Raw genomic sequence first — 22229 nt, 5'->3', positions numbered from 1 at the left:
CCACCAGGTCAGACCCAATGAAGATACATACATACATACATACATATTTTTTTAAAAATAGCAAATGGAAAGCACAGTAGCAGTCCACTGTAACTGCTATTTACAGCTATGTTATTCCTCCCTTTTATAAACTGCTTCATGTCCCAAATGCATAGAATCTAGAGTTCAAATGCCTTCAGGGGCCAGGGAAATGATGTAAATGTGTAAAGTTACCTAGTGTACCTCAGGCAATAGGAAGTAGAAGAAAGTATGGTGGATTAAAATAAAGCCAATTTCAAGTTTTATGACAGAAGGCAAAGGGAAGAAGGAAGGTAGATGTTGGTATCCAGCTCCAGCTGAGTTTGGAGCTCGAGAAGGGTGCATGAAATAGGCGTAGAGAGAAGAAACGGACCACTGCAATTCCAGGATCATCGTGGACAATGTGAGAAAGCTGTCCACTTTATTTGTATAGAAGCAGTACAAGGTTTTCTTTTGGGGCAGTTTGACACAGCCTCGGGGGCGGGGGGCACAATTTACAACATCTTGAGAGATGAATGAGGGAGGATTACACCTTTCTTGCTTATTTTGGCTTGCCAGCCCCCACCTACTCTCCTCAAGTCTGGGCTCTATCCTTGGCACCACCTGTAACAAGTAGGCTCCTATCTTGAATTTCTATGGGCTAATAAGTCTGGGGCCTTAGTTTATGGAAATTGGGGTCATTGGCATTAGTTGGCCATTGGGCCTGCAAGCTCACACAGCTTGTTAGCTAAACAAGTAAAGCAGGAGTCATAACGGCGAAAAGAATTGCAGTTAGTAATGAGCCATGTTTATTTTGGTTTCAACTTTACAATGGACAAGTGGGTGCTTCCAAAGTTAATTCTGCAAATTGTTTCATCTTAAGACAGGGTATTATCCATTCTGACGCTGCAGCCTAGAATTCCTCAGTAGACAACACATATTAATCAGTAATACACTCATACTACAATTCTTATTCTACAACTTATCCATCACTCAATGGGAGAAATACATCAAAAGAGAAAAAACTTAAAGACCTAAGACAGAAAGTTTCAAACATTAAATCCCCCTATGGCTGCAGGCTCTAGAACCTCATAAACAATCAAATAATCAAAAGTGTATCTTTATGATGTTAGTAAAATCATCCTATATTTCCTCTAGTTAAAAAATTATGAAAGCAGCTAAAACAACTACATTTTCTATGTTCTAAAGACTTGCAAGGATAGGCTAACCTTTAAGGTCACAGTGACTATATTTTTTTCCCATAGCAGGATAGCCTTTAGGGTCACAGTAGCTATATTTTTTGTCATAGCAGGATGGCCTTTAGGGTCACAGTAACAGGATGGCCTTTAGGGTCACAGTAACAGGATAGCCTTTAGGGTCACAGTAGCTATATTTTTTTGTCATAGCAGTTTCAGCCCATATTCCCATCACTTCCATTAGTTTGTAAAATTCTTATCAAGCCATTTCCCAGAAAGCATGCTAAATGTCTGGGCCGGATTTCAGGTCAATGGGTAGGCACACAATAAGGTGTCCAGAAACGGCAAGGGTTTAATTGTACTCCTGTGTACAGTTAAAGGCCCCCTCACCAAGACATTATCAATAACATTAACTCTCAAGTGCATGTTGGTTGCAAAAGCCATCGCACAGAGGCAAACAATGCCTCAATAGATTACAAAATTCTTAGTGGGGTGGTTGAGTGTCCATGCAGAAAGAGGGTGGAACTGTGTCAAGGTGGTCAGAGAGAAATCCACCGGGCCGTGCCAAGCAGGGGACTGTTCTCTTCACATGTTCGTGTTATTCACACCTACTGCACAGACCCCAGCAGGAAGGGAGGGAAGAAAGGAGGCAGAATTGTACACTCCTTCCCTGCTTAGTTTGGCTGTAGAGTCCCCAGTGTGCAAGACTGACTCTGACGTGAGATGAAAGCATTTAAAAGAGCTGAATGATTTGTTTGGGAAATAAATCCCAGATTTACATTTGAAAGGCAAAGTTAGAGAGAGGAGAGATAGAAAGCAAATTTTTTTGTCTCCTGGTTCACTTCCCAAATAGCCGCAAAGCCTGGGCTGGGCCAGACTCAATCCAGGCCCCAGGAGCTTCTTCCAGGTCTCCCGCATGGGTGCAGGGACCCAAGGCCTTGGACCATCCTCTGCTGCTTTCCCAGGCCACAAGCAGGGAGCTGAAATCCCAGGTTTTAACTTTTAGTTCTCAACTGTCAGTGTCAAACTCCCTGTTGGGCTTTTCTTTTTTCTTCTCTCCTTCCTTCCCTCCCTTTCCCTCCCTTTTCCTGTCCTGTCCTGTCCTGTCCTCTCCTCTCCTCTCCTTCCCAGCTCTCCCTTCCCTGCCCTTCCCACCTCTCTCTCTCTCCTCTCATTTCCTCTCCTCTCTCTCTTCATTCTTTCCTCCCAGTTTATTTAGTTATTTATTTGAAAAGTAGATCAACAGAAAGAAAATGACAAAGAAGGGGTGAATATGTGAGAGACATCTCTTACATACTGCTTCACTCTCCAAAGAGCCCCAGTAGTCGGGAACACCATGCTGCTGTTCCCTGGGTGACAAGGACTCCAGTATTTGGACCATCACCCACTGCCTTCCCAAGTGCATCAGCAGGGAGCTGGATGGGAAGCAGAGCAATTAGAACACTGCTGGTATGGGTGGGACATAGTATGGGTAAACTATGCCTGCCTTCCCCTCCACCCCTCATTGGATTTCATACATAAGAGTGGGTTAGGTCACTCTAAGTACTTCAAGTTAGGGGATGAATCTACCCAATGGCATTCAATGGCTGCTCACAATTTATTAGCAAAGACAACAAAATATCAATAGTTTATATTTGGTCTCTATTCTCAGGATGAGACCAGACTTTTGGTCATTGAACATGGTGATGGAAAAGCCTTGTTGAGACTCTGGGGAGAGGCCTGAGCGGACTGTGTGGGGCACAGGTGATATTTTCTAGCATTATTTGGGATCTGCAAACATTTGTGTGTATTCTTGGAATAATCAGTAGTCAAATTTTCTATGGAAAGACATAACAGGGAGAAGAAAATACTGTAGGAGTTGGGAAGGGTGCTGGAGAGTCTTTTTTTCCAAAGTCTCCCTCCCATGGCACCTAAAGTTCCCATTGTGATGAGGACCACTGTAGTAAGAACCATGGATATAGGCCCTGTGTGATCACTCAGTTCACTAATCCTCCCCTTTCAAATGCTGGGATCCAATATGGGCGCCGGTTTGTGTCCCGGCTGCTCCACTTCCCATCCAGCTCCCTGCTTGTGGCCTGGGAGAGCAGTCGAGGACAACCCGAAACCTTGGGACCCTGCACCCGCATGGGAGACCCGGAAGAGGATCTGGGTTCCTGGCTTCAGATTGGTGCAGCTTCGGCCGTTGTGGTCATGTGGGGAGTGAATCATTGGATGGAAGATATTTCTGTCTCTTCTCCTCTCTGTATATATCTGACTTTGCAATAAAAATAAAAAATAAATCATATAAATAAATAAATCTTTAAAATATAAATAACCTCCCAGGCAATCTGGGAAGAGATGGTACATTGAGCTGATAGCTAGCTTATCAAATTCCCGTAACTTATTTGGTGTTCAGAGGCAGGCAACAAGTGGTCATTTTGGATGATGGGAAGAAACTAAGGAGAGCACACACACATGAAGCCACACCTGCGTTCATTTATTCTTCCAGCATGTGCCACAACCTGGAACAGAGCATGTGGTGTGGGGAGAAGGCACAGACCTAAGACAGCACTAGTACTGTGATAGTGATAGTGATAGTGGAAATGCGCCACCTCAGCCCTGACAAGTGGGCCTGAAGAAGAAGGGAGTCATCAGGATGGCTTCCCAGAGGAAGTGGCGCCGAGATGAATCCTGAGGCTTACAGCAGGATTAACAAGGAAGGAGGTTGCTTCTGGCATGCTTCTGACATGCTTTCAAAATGCTAACTTGTAGGAAGGGTGTCAGATGGGCATGTATATCATTGGCAGATGGCATGCAGATATGAGAAATAGGGATTACTTTGGACAGAGGCAGACAGGGGCTCAGAAAGATGTCAGCAGAGCTGGGGAATGGGGTGAGATCCTGTAAAATAAGGCCGAATTAAAATGTAAATCCTTGGCTTAAACAGGTGAAACAGAACAACCACCTTTGGGCCTGGCGTCGTGGCCTAGCAGCTAAAGTCCTCGCCTTGAACGCGCTGGGATCCCATATGAGCATTGGTTCTAATCCCGGCAGCTCCACTTCCCATCCAGCTCCCTGCTTGTGGCCTGGGAAAGCAGTCGAGGACGGCCCAAAGCCTTGGGACACTACATCCACATGGGAGACCCAGAATAACCTCTGGTTCCTGGCTCTGGATCAGCTGTTGTGCTCACTTGGGGATCACTTGGGGTTCATTGAAAGGAAGATCTTCCTCTCTATCTCTCCTCCTCTCTATATATCTGACTTTGTAATAAAAATAAGTAAATGTTAAAAAAAAAAAAGAAAAAAAACCTCTTTCACAGGCGGGCGGGGGTGTGAGATGGAAAAATAAGACTACTGATAAACTATGTTTTTTGTGAAGTTTTACATTTTGTCCACGGTCACCTCTAGGCTACTGTGGACAAGCTCGGTAGTTGCAACCAAGCCATATGGCCCACACAACCCAAAATTGTTTGTTTGTGCTCCCTTCCAGAAGGGAACTGGCTGACCTCTCTTAGCCCGTTGCAGCCCACAGTGCCACTGTGAGTGATTTCATATGTGATACATGTACTGAAAAACCCAGTTCTCTTTGCATCCTTTAACTTAAAACACAGATTTTAAGATCATTTGCAATGCAAATGTCCAGCCTCGTAATTAAGATGTCCACATCTCATTTCTGCATGTGTGAATTTGATTCCTAGCTCTGACTCCTGATTCCAGATTCCTGGGAAGCATAGTGATGGACAGCCCAAGAAACTGGATTCATGCCTTCCATGTGGAGGTCCACTTTTGTCTTTCTGGCTCCCAGCTTCAGCTTCGGGCTTGGCTTAGCTATGTCTGTGGCAGGCATTTGGAGAACAAGCCAGCAGATGGGAATCCTCTCAGTCTCACTGAGTGCTAAGGAAAGAAAGCATCATTTGGGAATGAGTCAGTGAAGAGCCAGGAATGAAGCAAGAGAGAAGATGGTCTCTCCTGGTCTTGGTTGGCCAGTGCCCAGCACAGTCCTTGCTCAGCCCACAGATGCAGTTCAAGAGCAGTGATAGGTGCCACTCAGAGGAGAGGCTGAGGGGTGTTGGGAGTTGGTTGAAGAATAAGGAGGGAAATAGGGATGAAGTGGCACATACACAGGGGATAGCAATAGCATCAGCATCAGGATAGCAGTTAGGCTCATTAGAGACATTGTCTCATCAAATCCTCAGGACCACTGGATGAGACGGGCAGGATTAGTGTACTCACACACAAATGAGGAATCTGGAGCATAGAAGGATCACCCTATGGAGGCTTGGTGATGCTGAAACTGGGTCTGTAGGATCAGTCCCTTGAGCCTGTGGGTTTAGTTGTTACTGTTAGCTATGCCTGTGAATGTGGATCACCTTACTATCTTTGACTTCAACAGAGTCACAGGCAAAGGAAACTGGTTCAGTGCAAAGGAGACCTTTCAGAGATCCATAAATGAAGCAGACGTTTCCAAGGGGATGGAAGTTGATCATTAAAATGCATTCCAGTAGGAGCCAAATGACTTGGCCAAGATATCAGAGATTTCAGAACCGGTAAAAGCACATGGCCCCCAAGGCTCCTCGGTCTCTTGATTCTATCACCATTTGAGAGCCAGGGCCTTCTCTACGGACGGTGGATGTAAGACAGCAGGAGGGAGCAGGGAGGTAGGACCTGGGAGGGATACTTTCCCAAGAACTTTGCATCTGTTAACTCATTCAATCTTCAAGATGTGATCCCATGAATGTCATCATTTCTGCTTTATCGATATGAAAACTGAGGCATATAGTGCCAAGTATTATTTCTGCAGAGCCCCACATCTAATGAGTTAGGATTTGTGTTTTTTTAAGTCTGACACCAGAACCAATGTATTATGAAAATCCCTTATTAGGAGATGATATGCCAATAGCTTCTCGACCTCGTGGCTAAGATCAAGTTAGGAGGTGAGAGGTCATTCAGAAAAGCTCCTTTTACTTTTCCCTTTATTCCCACCAGGATTTTTCATGTACCTCCCTTTGTGTGTTTATTAAAAGATTCTCCTGCTTCAGAATCAGACTCCAAGGTAGGGGTATCCCAAGTGCTCCATCAACTCTTATAGACTAATCAAGCCACTCTAACTGCACTCAATCTTTGAGGAGTTCCATGTGCAGGTGTTACCACATGTTCTCTCACCCTGGATGTTTAAGCAGAACCTTCTCGATGAGAACCATTGGGTTTCTGTATCTCTTACTGAGGCAAGGCTGAGCCTTAATACTTGTGACTTCTGCTTGTTGATCACCCCGATTGGTAAGGCAGAGTTTGCTTACTACACATTTGCTTAATAACTGTGATATGTTGGGATTTGTTGATTGTGCCAGATTCTGGTAGGCCCTGGCCCGTCAAGATCAGGACAGGCCATCTTTCTTTTGCTTTTCTTGGCTCATTCACTGACTCATGTATTGTCCCTTATGATGTTTCTCAGGCCCTTATTGGCAGTAGCTAACTCTTTTTAATATTTTTTCCTCAAGGAGATTTGTGCCCCCAAGAGCGGGAGGAAAACACACACACACACAAATAAAGCATCTACTCAAAAAGCATTGCAAGTCCTACAGGTAAAAAGAAATCTTCCCTAAGAAAACCTGTTGGTTGTTATTTAGCCAAACATGCTGCCAACCTGCTTTCCTTCTAAAGCTCCTTTTCTGCTCCCCATCGAGACAAAGCCCTGGCGGCCCAGGGAGGTCACAGAACATGCCCATGAAGTAGTTGAGTCGATCTCTAGATAAGGATCCTGGCTTTTGTGTCTAAGGAGACTGCTTGATTTGCTGTGCACAAGGACAGAGTGTTCCTTGTTGGCCTTATTTACCGTGTGCCTTAATTACTTACCAGGCCTCTCATGAAAGTCACTGTTCCCAAGGCGGTGTGACTGGAGCTTGTTTTGATGATGGCTTAAGTAAGGGCTTGGTCATGGGGCCTGAGCAAACCCTGCGTAAGGCACAAGTGGCCTCTTCCTTGTGGGTGAGTGGCCCCAGAGATAGGCTGGCCAGTGGCAAACACTTAAAAGTAATTGACCACTTTCTGAGGGTGATAGGGGAGCCAACCCCTCTTTTGAAGACTGGTAAAGAAAGAAGGGAGTAGAGCATTTTTCTGCCTTCTATATAAATTGCAAAGCTGGTGAATCAGTAGGGGGAGGGCATGATCTCTTTATAAAAGTATTTTAAATAAATGAATGAAAAAGAAATGGAATTAGAAATCTCTATTCAGTAATCCTTAGAAGTCCGTGGGTTGAGGTGTTGGTCACCAACATTTGCTATCATCACCAGAGGAGAGACAGGAAGATGTGGCGTGGGCCTTGCTGCAGGAACAGTGGATGGTGCGGGACTGTGTGGGGTGATTTAGCAGAGAGTTAGACGCCCCTTGGGGTGCCTGCACCTCATGTCAGAGTGCCTGCTTCCGCTACTTTTTAAAGCAATGTAAACCATGTTGCTTAACTTTTCATTTTATGGGAAAAACAGAGAAAGGAGATAAAAAGAGACAGAGATTTTTACATCCACTGGTTTACTCCCCAAATGTTCACAATAGCCAGGGTCAGCCATCCCAAACCAGAGCCTGGAATTCAATCCAGGTCTCCTGGTGAGTATTGGGGGCCCTAGGACTTGAGGCACCTTCTACTGCCTGGAATGGTGCACATGAGCAGGAAATTGGAGAGGAAATGGAGAAGCTTGGATTTGTAAAGATTTATTTATTTTTTAATTGGAAAGTCAGATATACAGAGAGGAGGAGAGACAGAAAGGAACATCTTCCGTCTGCTGGTTCACTCTCCAGGTGGCCACAATGACCGAGCTTGAGTTGAGCAGATCCGAAGCGAGGAGGAGCCTGGAGTCTCATCCGTGTCTCCCAGGCAGATGCAGGGTCCCGTCCTTTGGGTTTTGGGCCGTCCTTGCCTGCTTTCCCAGGCCACAAGCAGGGAGCTGGATGGGAAGCGGGGCTGCTGGAATTAGAACCGGCAGCCATATGGGATCCTGGTGTGTGCAAGGTGAGGACTTCAGCTGCTAGGCTACCATGCCAGGCCCAGAAGCTAGCATTTGAGCCACACGCTCGTTCCTCTACAGGATGCAGTCATCCCAAGCAGCCACTTAGCCGCTGTGTCACAGGTTGGTCCTCTGGCTTGACTTTTCATTCCAGCTTCCTGCTATGTATACCCTTGGGAGGCCTCAGCTGCGGATCAGGTATTTGGGGCCCTCCTACCCACATAAGAAAGCCCATTTGGATTGCAGACTCTTGGCTTCAGCGCAACCCAGCCCAAGCTGTTGCAGGCACTTAGGGAGTGAAACTGTGGATGGAAGATCTCCTTATATCTTTATACCTTTCAAATAAATAAACAAATAAGTAAATTTATTAAATGAAACAAAATCCACGTCTTGCGAAAGAAGATAAAGCTGAATCTGCCGTAGCCTGTGGATTCAGCTGCTGGTTTGCAAGACATGGAGAAGACAGAGGAGCACATGAGTTGCGCCATTGGGGTGGAGTCAGTAAAATCCAGACTGTAGGAAACAGGACAGGACTAATGCCCTGGGTTCAACAGCAGCAGGAAAAGACAACAACTGCAGGCGTGGATGGAACATGTGCGGCTTAAAAGAGACTGAAGCAATGCATCACGGGATGCATGTGTGAGTGTGATGGTGTCATAAAGAAGTGTAAGAAGGGCCCGGTGTGATGGCTTAGTGGCTAAATCCTCAGCTTGTACGTGCTGGGGTCCCATATGGATGCTGGTTCATGTCCCAGCTGTCCCACTTCCCATACTTTTCCTGCTTGTAACCTCGGAAAGCAGTAGATGATGGCACAAAGCCTTGGGATCCTGTACCCATATGGGAGACCTAGAAGAAGCTGCTGGCTCCTGACTTCAGATCAATTCCCTCCAGCCACTAAGATCCCTTGGGGAGTGAAGCAGCAGATGGAAGATCTTTCTCTTTATCTCTCCTTCTCTCTGTAAATGTGTCTTTCCAATACAAAGAAGTATAAGGGAAACTAGCCCTCTGAAGGCCAGGCTTATGTTTATTTGTATGAGTAGGAAAAGGAATACGGATGAAAGGAGTTTCTTGGATGCCCAGCAATGTTGTGTTTGCTCGTTGACTAGTACTGTTCACGGAGGCAGTCTCCTGAGTAACTCAAGGAGCTACATGCATGGGGTGTGTGTCCAAGCTTTACTTTTTTTTTTTTAAAATAATACATATTTATTAAAAGTTCAAATACAGAAATAAAAGCACAATATCCCCCCCAGTATACAGACAGCCACATAAATCCCCTTCCCTCTAATCCCATTCCCCAGAGGTTATCACTGTGAACAAGTTAAAGTATATCCTTTGAAACATTTTCCTTTGTATATACAAGTATATATAAACACACATAGATGTACTTCTGCCTTTTACAAAAATGAAATCATGTAAATGTACATATTAATCTTCAATTTCTATCTTCATTCATTCAATATACAGAAAATTCACAACAAATCTGATTATCAGTCCTCTTGGGTTCGTTTTCCATTATATAAAATTCATATTCAAGCATCAATTACAAAACTCTTGATAATATATTTCCTGCCATCTTTGAGTCTCATCTCTAACCACTCCAGTATGAAAAGACTGGAACATAAATTACCTTAAATTCTTCAAGCTTTACTTTTAAGTGAATTTAAGACATGATGCTCCCCTCATTCTCTGTCCCACCTGAAGATATAGGTGCTGTCAACTGTTTGGTGTTTTTAGTCAGCAGGTAAATAGATATGATGTGAGAGCTTAACCAAATGGGAATATCCTGCCGGGGCAGCTTTGAAAACCACCATTTCTCTCAGCAACATGCCATGGACATCAATCCAGATCAAAGTGTATAGAGCAGCCACATAATAAAGTTATTTTTTAAAAAGATCATTATTACCAAAATATTGAGGCAATATAAGAAAATGCAAAGAATAAAAGCATGTTTCTCAAAATCTCACTACCTTGACATATCAGTGTAATAGTTCAATGAGGCTATTTGTAAGTAAAGATAGAAGAGAGGGAGAAAAAATGATTTTATGACTGCTAAGTTTATTTCAATCAAATAATTTTAGCCATTGCATAGTTTCTAAGATTTATATATTTTTATTGGAAAAGGAAAAGAAGATTTATAAGGAGACAGAGAGACAGAAAGTCATTCCATCTTCCGGTTCACTCCCCAGATGGCCACAATGTCCAGAGCTGAGCTGATCTGAAGCCAGCAGCCAAGAGCTTCTTCTGGGTCTCTCAAGCAGGTCAAGGGTCCCAGGACTTTGGGCCAAATTCTGTTGCTTTCCCAGCCACAAGCAGGGAGCTTGATGAAATGTGGAGCAGCTGGGTCACATACCGCCACCCATATGGGATCCCACCACTTGGAGGTGGAGGATTAGCTAGTGGAGGATTAGCTACATGAGCCCTTTGGGACACATTCAAAGCACCCTGGAACTGTAGAACAGTGTAATATGCATAGCTCATTGGCATGTGATTACTAAGATCCTTGTGTTACTATTTGAGTTGTTTTTATTCTTTTAAAATTATCTTATCAAGTAGGGACATGACTCTCAACAAAGATCTGGAGGCTGATAATGTGATTGTGGTAGATTAAGTGGTGCAGAGGCAGGAAGGTAAATTAGGAAGTTGACTTCATTCACAGAAAACAGAGCTGATGTGGGCCTGGTAACAGCATCCTGCTCTCACCAGTTGCAGGGAGGGGAGATAGAGAGAAAGGCAGGCCACATGCTGGCTTAGGTTAAAGCTGTAGATGCTGCCAATAGCAGAAGTTGTGCTTCTAGCTGGAAGTTCTTTGTACTTTACACTGTGGCCCATCTGACCACACTCATCATTGAAAGTAAAAGTTGAGGATCTGCCTGACTTGGCAACCAGACAGACATTTGGCAGCAAAAGTAAAATTTGCTCCATAAATATAAAAGAAAAAGGAAATGAAGTTGGTGAGGCAACCAAGTCCAGCTCTAAGATGACAGTTGTGAAAAACGAAGAGAAGAAGCAATTTCTACATCCACTGCCAAAGATGTCATCACATATTTACTCTGTACAGGGTTAAATGTGTGACAAAATGGCCACACTGTCCTGGGGGTAGAGGACTGTTTTAGCACCACGGACAGCTACTGGGTTGCCAGGGCTATGAGAAGTGTGGGGTAATTATTGCTGTCACTGATTGTGCCTTTTCATAAATAATAAGGAACATGTGTTGAGCAAATGTTCAAGGAAAGCTTTACACGCATTAATTTATTTCTTGTAAGGAAGTAGATATATATAAAACAAGCATAATGTCCCAAAATCATATAGATGGCAGGTGGCTCCAAAACCCATTGTGATTAAGTATGACAAATGTAGCAGAAAAGCACAAAAGAAGTCTGAATCCATAATGACAGGAAAGGAAGGAAAGTGTAGGTTGTGAAATCTTCTGAGAAGGATTGAAAGAGAAATAGGATGGAGTCCAATTGCCCATAAGCAATCTGAAGTTGTGTATCAAGCAGGGTTCTAAGGTCACATCTGACTTCCACAAAAAGCCTCAAGTGTTCAATGACTACATGAAATAGAGAATGATGGGAACTGAAGACCAGAGAGATAGATAAGCCAAAAACTGAAGAATCTTGAATGTAAGGCAGAAGTTTAGAATTTTCCTAAGTGCTATAAAACAATATTTTTAAAAGATATTTATTTGAAAGACAGAATTACACACACACACAGCCAAAGATATTTAATTGACTGGCCCACTTGTCAAATGACAGCAATGATTGGAGCTGGGCCAACTTAAAGCCAGCAACCAAGAACATGTGCCCAGGGACTTGGGCCATCTTTAAATGCTTTCCCAGGAGCAGAGCAGGAAGCTGAACTGGAAGAGCTAGGACTCTCAAATTGGTACCCACATGAGGTAACTTTACCAGCTGTGCCACAAGTTCTAACCCTAAAGCTGAGTATTTTTTTAAGCAAGAGGACAGATTTAAGGGTAACTTTTCATTTTAGAAAAACTATTATGAGGCTGAAGCACTATGGATTTTGATGTTTTTGTTTTTAATTTCATTTCTTCAATACATGTTTTTCTCATTAAATTCTTCACTGACTCATAGATCATACAGTAGCATCGTTTTCTTCAAGAAGGTTCTTGATTTTTACTTTTACATCTTCAGTAACATATTAGTCATTCTGTAGCATGTTATTTAACTCAATTTTTTTTTAATTTCTTCTTTTCTTCCTGTTGTTGATTTTGTTTTGTGGCTTTTCATTTCAGGGGATGTATAGGAACTGTGTAATAGAGACTATCATATCTAGTAGTATGTTATCTAAGTTCATGGCATTGTAAATTTCCATTTTTCTTTCAGTTGTTGATTTTGTATTGTGGATTTTCATTTAAGGGAATGTATAGTAACTGTGTAATGGAGACTGTCATATTCAGATGTGAGGATACAATGCAGTATGCATCTCTACTTCCAGATCAAAGATGGACTCCCAATGAAACTGTTTACTATATCTTGACAACAGGATGCTGGACTGTCTGTCATTGTCCATGCCCGCAATGATGGACATATGACTATTTATGAAGAATTATACTATAGTAATAATATAGGGGAACTCATTGCAGGGTAGTGGACTTGGGAAAAGGATAAAGGAAATCCCAGTGCCTATGGAACTGTATCATAAAATGACAACAGGAACAACAACAATAATAAAAGAATATATTAAAAGAATATATGTTATATATATAATAAAAGAAAAAATATAAATATACACACACACAAGGGCCAGGGAGAAAAAAATGGCAGAGCAACCTCGCAAATGTCCACTAGCAAACTAAATAACTCAGATTCTATCTTTGAGTGATTGCAATATATATTGTAATAGTAAAACAATGAAAGATGAAGGTCTTAAGATAAAGGCACCCTCACGGCATCCCTGGTCCCTCTAACTAGCCACCCAGGCTTACCTTCCTAGACATGTGACCCCCAAATCTCTAATCTTTCCACTATCCCTACCTCCATATTTTTGTTCACTCCCTTTACCTTTCCCATCCAAATATCTTTTTTAAGCTAAGGTCTTACCTTTAAGAATCGTTTCTTTGGCTCAGTCAGCTAATCCCCTCCTTGCAAGTGCAGTGATCTTAAATGGGCACTGATTTGTGTTTAGGCTGCTCCACTTCTCACTCAGCTCCCTACTCATTCCCTGGAAAAGTAGTAGATGACGGCTCAAAGCCTTGGGAATCTGTACCCACGTGGGAGATCTGGAGGAGGCTCCCAGCTTTGGATTGGCTCAGTTCCAGCCATTGTGGCCACTGTAGGAGTGAACCAGTGGATGGAAGATCTTTGTCTCTCCTTCTCTCTATAATTCTATCTGTTCAGTATAAACAAATAAATCTTTTTTTAAAAGGATCCTTTCTTGGCAAGCTCCATGCTATTTTTACATAAATATTTGAAGGTCACTTTTTTTTTCTGTTGCGGACAAAAAAAGTTGATTTGTAAAGGGACCAGGTGAAAAGGGAAGGGGAAGTACCTGTGGAAAGAAAACCGGGAGGTGGGGTGCCTCTTGAAAGAGGAGGGAGAGAGAGACATCAAAGGTTTGAGGAAGGGTTTTGGGATTTTAAGCCTTCCTTGACCCCTCCTTGTTAGGTGGGGAACCTACAGGTAAGATGTTTCCCATTGGTAGTCTCTTAATTAATTAGAAAATGGGTGGGTAATGCTGGTGCCACCCACTTGAAGGTGTGGCTAAGACCTCAGCAGGCCTGGATGGTCTCAGACCCCCCTCTTGAAATCCCATATCCTACTTCTGTAGGGGTAAGGGGAGACGATGTCTTCTGGCTACTTCCTGCTGAGATTGGGCATCGTTTGGGTAAGGAGCCCCTGGAGGTGTGGGATCCAGGGAGATGGTCTAGGTCATCCAAGTTGCTGTGGCAGGAGTTGGTCTGGTTGTCATGCAAGTTTGCATGTTCAAGGCCACCTGAAATCTGAAGACCCCATCCACGAGCCAAATATGTCGCAATTTTTAAGGATACAACCAAGAGGAGTCGGGGAGTCCACTCGCGAATTTTGAGATCCCATCTTGTGAAGTCTTCTCTGGGTTGAGTTGGGCCACGTGGCTCCCGTCTAAGTCTCTTTTTTATGCCACACGGTGGGCGCCAGGGAAAATATGTTTCCAGAAATGCCCGGTGGGTTCTTTCCTCAACTTAGTGTAGAAATGAAAAGCCAGCAATCTGTTGCAGACAGAAAAAGTTTATTTGCGAAGGGACCAGGTGAGCAGAGAAGCGGAAGCACCTCCGGAAAGAAAACCGGGAGGTGGGGTGCCTCTCAAAAGAGGAGGGAGAGAGAGACACCTGGAGGTCACTTTTATTGACTGTAAAATTCTAGGCTCATGTCTTCCCTGCCTCGAAGAAATTCCAGAAGGAGGAAATTTTGTGCTCTGTGAGCATCCACCTGTCACTGAGTAATCTCTCAGGCCCTGCAGTCAGATTTAGGTTAGATCTGTATTGCTTGTTAGCCATGCAATCTTCTGCAAGCTGTTTAATCTTGATAAATCTTAGTTTCCTAGTCTATCACATGGGAGAGATCCTAGCAACAATCGTGGAAGGTTTTATAAGAACAAACAGATTAATACACATTAAATTGCTTTGTCAGAGAGCCTGAAACACATAAAGCACTGAGTACATTCACTTGTGATCAATATTTCCTTGAAATTATTCTTGATCTGATTCAGGAAATTACAGGTTGATTCAACTGATAATGTATGCCCCTCTGAGAAATCCTAAGTAGGTTTTTAATGGTCATTTTCTCAAGGATTGTAGCTTAGAAATATTGCAGAGAAAAACAGTATTTTATTACTGGTACATTTCTCTCTCTTTTTAAAAATGTTTATTTATTTTTATTGGGAAGGCAGATTTACAGAGAGAAGGAGAGACAGAGAGAAGAATTTTGCATCTGCTGTTCCACTCCCCAAAAGGCTGCAACAGCAGGAGCTGAGTTGATGCAAAGCCAGGAGCCACGAGCTTCCTCTGGGTCTCCCACGTGGGTGCAGGGCCCCAAGACTTTGAGCCTTCCTCTGAGTCTTTCTCAGATCATAAGCAGGGAGGTGGATGGGAAGTGGTGCTTGCAGGCAGAGGATTAACTAATCGCACCATTGTGACAGCCCCTTAGAGGACATTTCTAAATGGAAGGTGATAGACTGTTAAGAAATTCTGCTGACTGGTTTGGATTTCTTACCTGGAAAGGTAGCATAAATTATTTCTGCTGTATTATTTATGTGAAATTGTAATCTGGTTCCTCTTTGCTCAGTTTTATATCAAATGTCTTTCCTGGCACCCGAATATTGCTTTGCAGAGGAGACGGATGAATTTAACCGGGTCAAAAGGGCTGCTGTTGGACCTAGTGCAATAACCTAGTGGCCTTGCATGTGTCGCAATCCCATTTGTGTGCCCAGTAGTCTCCCAGTTGCTCCACTTCCCTTCCAGCTCCCTGCTTGTGGCCTGGGAAAGCAGTAGAGGACAGCCCAAACCCTTGGGATCCTGCACCCGCGTGGGAGACCTGGAAGAGGCTCATGGCTTCAGATGGGCTCAGCTCTGGCTATTTCAGTCACTTGGCGAGTCAATCAGCATGATGGAAGATTTTCTCTCTTTCCTCTCTGTATATCTGCCTTTCCAATACAAATTAAAATAAAATAAAAATATTTTTAAAAGGGCTGTTTTTTCTGATCACTGGAGATATTTCTACACAAGTAAAAAAGGGGATGGGGCTGGCCCAGACCTCGCTGTTAAGGCATTTGGAGAGGGAACCAATGGGTGGAAGATATTCTCTGTCTCTCTGCTTTTCAAATAAATAAATAAAGCTTCTTTAAACAGGGAAAAATATTGTGCTGTCAAGTATCAGGTGGCTTTCAATGAAACAAATGATATGTCTGGCTTTGGAAGGCTAATGGAGATGGGATGAAATCCAGAGACACCTGTTATTCAAACACTTGCAGAGTCTTTAAACCCATGCAAGCAGCAAAGCCATCCCTCACACCGCCACAGAAACAAGGGAGACCTTTTGTTCAGCGGCCTTCACTGTTACACTGGTCCTGTAAGTGAATGTAGCGCAGCATTGAAAACACGAGGATTTCCTGAGGTGGGCAAGGAGTCTGTTCCATGTGAGTGTTGTTGTTCATCTGGCATGGCACGATGCTAGTGTTGCTTTCTGAAGAGTTTAAACGCCCTCCAGGCTAATTAATTCTTTTTTTTTAAACATTTATTCATTTTATTACAGCCAGATATACACAGAGGAGGAGAGACAGAGAGGAAGATCTTCCGTCGGATGATTCACTCCCCAAGTGAGCCGCAACGGGCTGATGCAAGCCGATCTGAAGCCGGGAACCTGGAACCTCTTCCAGGTCTCCCACATGGGTGCAGGGTCCCAATGCATTGGGCCGTCCTCGACTGCTTTCCCAGGCCACAAGCAGGGAGCCGGATGGGAAGTGGAGCTGCTGGGATTAGATCTGGTGCCCATATGGGATCCCGGGGCTTTCAAAGTGAGGACTTTAGCCGCTAAGCCACGCCGCCGGGCCCTAATTAATTCTTTATTACCCTCATAGCTCTTTTCCCTGCTACACACATACAAGCACGGCAGGAGTCTTATTTAAGCTTGGTAAAAAAAATGACCCTTGAATGATATATGGTATTCATAAAGCAAAGAGTGCTAAGAGAAGGGTGCCGGAGTCCAGCTCCAGCCGAGAGTTCGGAGCTCGAGAAGGGTGCGTGGCATCGGCGATAAAGAAAGACACAGACACTGACACTTGGTGCGTTCTTGCTATGTGCCTCTTTTCTCCAAAAGAAGCTGTCCTTTTTATTTACTTAGACACATCACTAGCCTCTGCACAAACGTTTGACTTTTTATCTTTAACTTTAGAACTAAGACAGCATACACAGATGTTCAATTAATTTTTACTTCATGGTCAACCAGGTGCTCTTAAAGATAATTCTGTAAGCTACTATAATCAGTTTCTTTAAAGCAAACCATTATTCATTCTTCAGAAGTAGCCATTAGGTGACAGCCAGAAGTCCAAGGCCGAGGCACAGATGGTTACCTACTAATCAGTAAAATATTCCTACCTACTACATTTTATTTTCACAACTTATCTATCACATAATGGGAAAAATACATCAAAAGAAAAGAACATAAGGATCTAAGGCAAAAAGTTTCAAACATTAAATCCCCCTACAACTGCAAACCCTACAACCCCATAAACAAACAATAATCAAAAGTATATCTCTGTGATGTTAGTAGAATTGCCCTATATTTCCTCTAGTTAAAAAATTATAAAAGCGGCTAAAACAGCTGCATTTTCTATGCTCTAAAAGTTGCAAGGACAGGCTAACCTTTAAGGTCACAGTAACTATATTTTTTTTGCCATAGCAGTTCCCACTCATACTCCCATCAATTCTGTTAGTTTGTAAAATTCTTATTAAGCCATTTCCCAGAAGGCATGCTATATGTCTGGGCCAGATTTCAGGACAATGGGTAGGTACACAACAAGGTGTCCAGAAATGGCATGGGTTTAATTGCACTCCTGTGCGCAGTTAAAGGCCCACTCACCAAGACATTATCAGTAACATTAACTCTCAAGCTCATATTACTTGCCAAAGCCATCTCACAGGGGCAAACAATGCCTCAATAGATTACAGGATTCTTAGTGGGGTGCTTGAGTGTCCATGCAAAAGGGTGGTGAGACTGCATCAAGGTGGTCAGAGAGAAATCCGCCGGGCCCTGCCAAACAGCTGGAAGCTCCCCTGGGCCCTGCCAAGCAGGGGAGCTGTTCTCTTCACACCTTCGTGCCATCTACACCTACTGCACGGTCCCCTGCAGAAGGGGAAGAGGAGCATTGTGTCGAATTAAAACAAGGGGCCAGAGACCAGCATTGTGGCATAGTGGACTAAGCTTCCATCTGCAGCACCAGTATTCCCATATGGGTATTGGTAGAATCCAGTGTTTGGGCTGCTCCTCTTTTGATCCTTCGGATCCAGCTTCCTGTTAATGACGTGGAAACAGCAGAAGATGGCCCAAATGCTTGGGTCACTGCACCCAAGTGGGAAGATCTGGCTGGCATTCCACACTCCTGGCTTTGGTCTAGCCCAGCTCCCTCCATTGCAGTCATTGTGGGAGTGAACCAGCTGATTCTTCTAACTCTGCTAAAAACAAACAGGGAGCTACAGTAAGGCACACAAACCAACGAAGCCGCGGATTCCCACAGGTTGTGCACAAGATACTGAAATGGTAATACTCTAAATTCTTGAACTTGACAGCTGGACAGTACTCTAACGCATCTGTTTAGTCCAAGATCTAATGTTATAAGCAAGGAAGCTAAAGCCCAGAGATGCTAAATGGCTGATCTAATGTGGGACCAGAGCTTCTGTTTACACTCCACACTTTTCCACCTGCTGCACCTTTTAAATGAAGCGAGTACAGTGTAGCAGGGAGACTGAGTCAGCCCAACTTGGCGTAGTGGAAATCCTTGCTAGGCCGCTAACAAGCCATGTACTTTTAAGCAAATTACTTACTCTCTCAGACTCTACCACAGCCTCTTACCACCCCCCCCCTCCATCCCGCCCACGAAAAGTTAAAATCACAGCACTTTCTTCAGAGGACTGTGCCAATTGAAACGAGTAACACAGGCCCAGCCCAGGTCTTCTAAGTAAGGACAGGCACTAAAACTGTTCGGAGGAGCCCTAGGGTGGAAAATGCCACTATGACGTGTTGTTAAGATGAAGTTAAAAATGCAGGTAGCCTTCTCCATTGGTTTCCTGTGTTTCAGGTACAACTCCCTCCCCTTCACACCCCTCCCCCTCCGCCAGCTGTACTGATAAGAGACCTCTAGGCCACTGGAAAAAGTACGGCGTGCGTGCGCCCTGCCAGCGCTGCTCTCAGTCCGGAGCAGCAGGAGGAAAGGGGCCGGGCGGCCCGCGGAGGGCACCCCGTGAGGCGGACCCGGGAGCCGGGAGCCGGGAGCCGGGAGCCGGGAGCCGGGGTGCGGGCAACTCGGACCTCGCGGACCCCCGCCCCCGCCCTGTCTGCGCGCGGCCGCGGCGCACGCGTGTGCGGGAGGGGGCAGCGCGGAGCTCCCCGGCCGGCCGTGCGTCGCGGCCGCCCGCCTCCCCGCGCGCCTGCAGCCGGCTTCGCCGAGCCCGTCCGGCCCGGCCGTCCCAGCGCCATGCGGAGGGTGAGTGCGTGCGGGGCCGGGGGCGAGGGGGTGGGCACGCCGGGTCTCCTCGGGGCGTCGTGGGATCCGAGCTGGGAGCCGCGGGGACCTCGCCTGAGGCCGGGGCTCGGGCTTCCCGCGCCGGTGCCGACCCGTCGGGGCCCCGTGGTGCGCCCCAGGCACCGAGACAGGTGCACCAGAGGGATTCCCTGGCCCGGCTTCCCTGTTCGTGGCTCCGCCGCCGCTCTACTCCTCGCTTCTTCCTCAGGCCCTCGGGAACTTTGTGGGGCGTCGGGTGCGCGGGGCTGAGAAGGGCCAGCTCGCAACCCGCCTGCTGTGGACGACGGGCGGACTGGGTCCTCTCCTGCCCCCTAGAAACGGCTCCCTTAGGTCCCCCACCCCACCCTACCCCCACGGGCAAGCCGGGGCGCCGCTCTCCGACGGAACCGAGGCTGCAGGTGGGGCACCCTTGGTACCTGCGGCTGCCTCACCCGCAGGTATGAGGAACCCTGGCTCCGGGCCCTCCGTGGACTGTGGAAAATAAACAGGTTCAACTGAGGATTCATTTCACTTTCAAGGGCAGCCCAGGAGATCGGGGCTGCTTCGGGTCAGCTTGACAGGCGAGGCCCTGGCGGCCCCTGGGGGTGAGGGTGGGGAGCTGATGTAGGCAAAGGTGTTGGGGCTCGCGGGGTTACCAGCCCCGTGAGCCATTCCGACTGTGAACTTCCTCGGCTCCTCCTCGGCGGAGGGTCTCTGATCAAGCGCGGGCTCTTGGCTTTGTTAGTGTGGACGGGCCATAGAGAAAACCTGAGGAAATGCTGCCAGGTGCCTGCCGTGTTCACCCAAGCCAGCCCTTCTCTGGCCACTTCTGGAGGGAGACAAGGACAGGTGCTGAAGTCAGGCCGTGTGAGGTGGCTGTTTGTCAAAGCTGGGAGGGGGATGGAAAAGAGGAGGACAAGCCCAGCAGAGCCCCGGTATGAGGTCGGTGTGCTTGAGGGTCTGGCCACAGGGCTTGCTCAAGGATTCTGCCTCCCAGGTGTTTGTTGGGTTGTCGCAAAGGAAACTCTTTGCTGGTGGCTTTGGCTAGTGATGGCAGGAGAGAGAGAGAGAATGAGAGAGAGAGAGTGAGAATGAATATGAATGAGAATGAGTCCATGCATAGCTGGGTTGTAGGGCAAGTATGATTCCCCCAATGCCCCTGGATCCTGTGAGCGAGCTGACATGGAAATTTACCTGGCTGGCCTCTTGGAGGGACTCCAGACCTGCTCAGGTGTTTCTGGGGAAGAATGGTCAGCTAGCCTGACATGCCTGGCATTGTGTGGAGCAGTGTGTGTGGGCGCTTGCTGGCCCAAACTCCCAATTCAGGGATTTGGTGACTTCCTTTGACCTGTAGAGCTGCTAGAGGCAGCTGTACTTACTCAGCTATGAGATGAGACTGGGGATTTGAAGATGGAGGGGACTAACGAGGGGGTTTTAAACTGTGGGTTTGTGTACACCTGCTGTGGGGGAAGAGAGACAGTGGTTGTTAGGAATGCAGATTCTTGGGCTCTGCTTTGTCCTTGTTGAATCAGTCTTTGTGCCTGGAGCTCAGCAGTCTGCGTGCTAATCTCTCACCACCTAGAGACACATTAAACCCCTGCCACCTGCAGCTCCTGCTGCATGTGGGGAGGGGGGGGAGCAGGAGCTTGACAGAGCCTTGCTCCCTTGGCCCTTGCAGTCTTGCTACAAATCAGACAATAAAGCAATAAAAAATGCATATGAATAATGATGTGTATAGTGATGTGTGTCAGGGAAGCTAAAGCAGAGACTGATGGAGAGGGAAGCATTTAGTCTGACTGGTGAGGTGAGATGTCTTGGAGGAGATGACATTTGAGTTGTGTGTTATGCGAAGAGAAGGCAGCACCATGACAGCCTGGGGAAGGAGCATTTCAGAGAGCAGCAGGGCACAGGCTTCACGTGGGCATGCCATGGAGAGGCAGAGGACGTGGGGCAGAGTGGGTGTGTGTAGGGGCTGGAGAGTGGATTGGGGTGCGGTTAGAGGAATAGTCGTCGGGCCTGGTCGGGCATGGGAAGAAAGCGAAATTTTAGCTTAAATGTCTAGAAATGTTATGCAGAGAGTTTTAAGTATAGGAATGCAATGTGTGATTGGGTTTGGCCTTTGGAAGGTTCCCCTGGGCTGTGGTTTGTAGATCGGCTTGTGGAGTGTGGGTGGCAGTGGAAGAGGGAGACCACCTTTGTGTGCAAGGTGAGAAGATGAGGTGAAGAGGCAGGAATTTGTTTTGTTTTAAGATTTCTTTATTTTTATTGGGAAGGCAGATTTACACAGCGAAAGAGAACAGAGAGATCTTCCATTTGTTACTTCACTCCCTAAATGGCCACAATGGCTGGAGCTGAGCTGATCTGGAGCCAGGAGCCTGGGGCCTCTTCTGTATCTCCCGCATGGCTATAGGGTCCCAAGGCTTTTGGGGTCTTTCAGTGCTTTCCTAGGCCATAAGCAAGTAACTGGATAGGAAATGAAACAGTCAGGGCACAAACCAGTGCTCATATGGGCTGCTGGTACTGCAAGGTAGAGGATTAGTGAGTTGAGCTCTTATGCCTACCCCAGGGGATGTATTTTGGAGGTAGTGCCAGCTATACCTGCTGATGTGAATGGATGGGAGATGTGGGACCCTCTTGTGTATACATGAGGTTGCTGATTGTTGGGAAAAGAGGGAGGAAGAGAGGGGGAGGGAGAGGGGGAGAGAGGGGAGAGAGGGGAGAGAGAGAGAGAGAGAGAGAGAGAGAGAGAGAGAGAGAGAGAAGGTGTCTGGGTCTCAGTTGGGAGTGCTTACTGGCGTTGCAGAGAGGCATGTTTTGTGAAGGCTTGCTGCGTCCCTGACATGCA

The 22229-nt window shown here is 46.0% G+C and overlaps 1 protein-coding gene across 1 annotated transcript in view; it reads left to right on the top strand.

Moving 5' to 3' along the window:
* The first annotated feature begins 19346 nt into the window (after positions 1–19346).
* TMCC3 (transmembrane and coiled-coil domain family 3) overlaps positions 19347–22229 on the top strand; it is a 273167-nt gene continuing 270284 nt past the window's right edge. Inside the window, exon 1 of the mRNA XM_058673249.1 lies at positions 19347–19366. Within this exon, the coding sequence (XP_058529232.1) occupies positions 19358–19366 (9 nt within the window). The 5' untranslated portion in view covers positions 19347–19357. The remainder of the gene's footprint in view (positions 19367–22229) is intronic.

This window comes from Ochotona princeps, chromosome 15 (assembly GCF_030435755.1).
Source record: "Ochotona princeps isolate mOchPri1 chromosome 15, mOchPri1.hap1, whole genome shotgun sequence".
Taxonomy (NCBI): domain Eukaryota; kingdom Metazoa; phylum Chordata; class Mammalia; order Lagomorpha; family Ochotonidae; genus Ochotona; species Ochotona princeps.
This window is presented reverse-complemented; position numbering and strand designations above follow the sequence as displayed.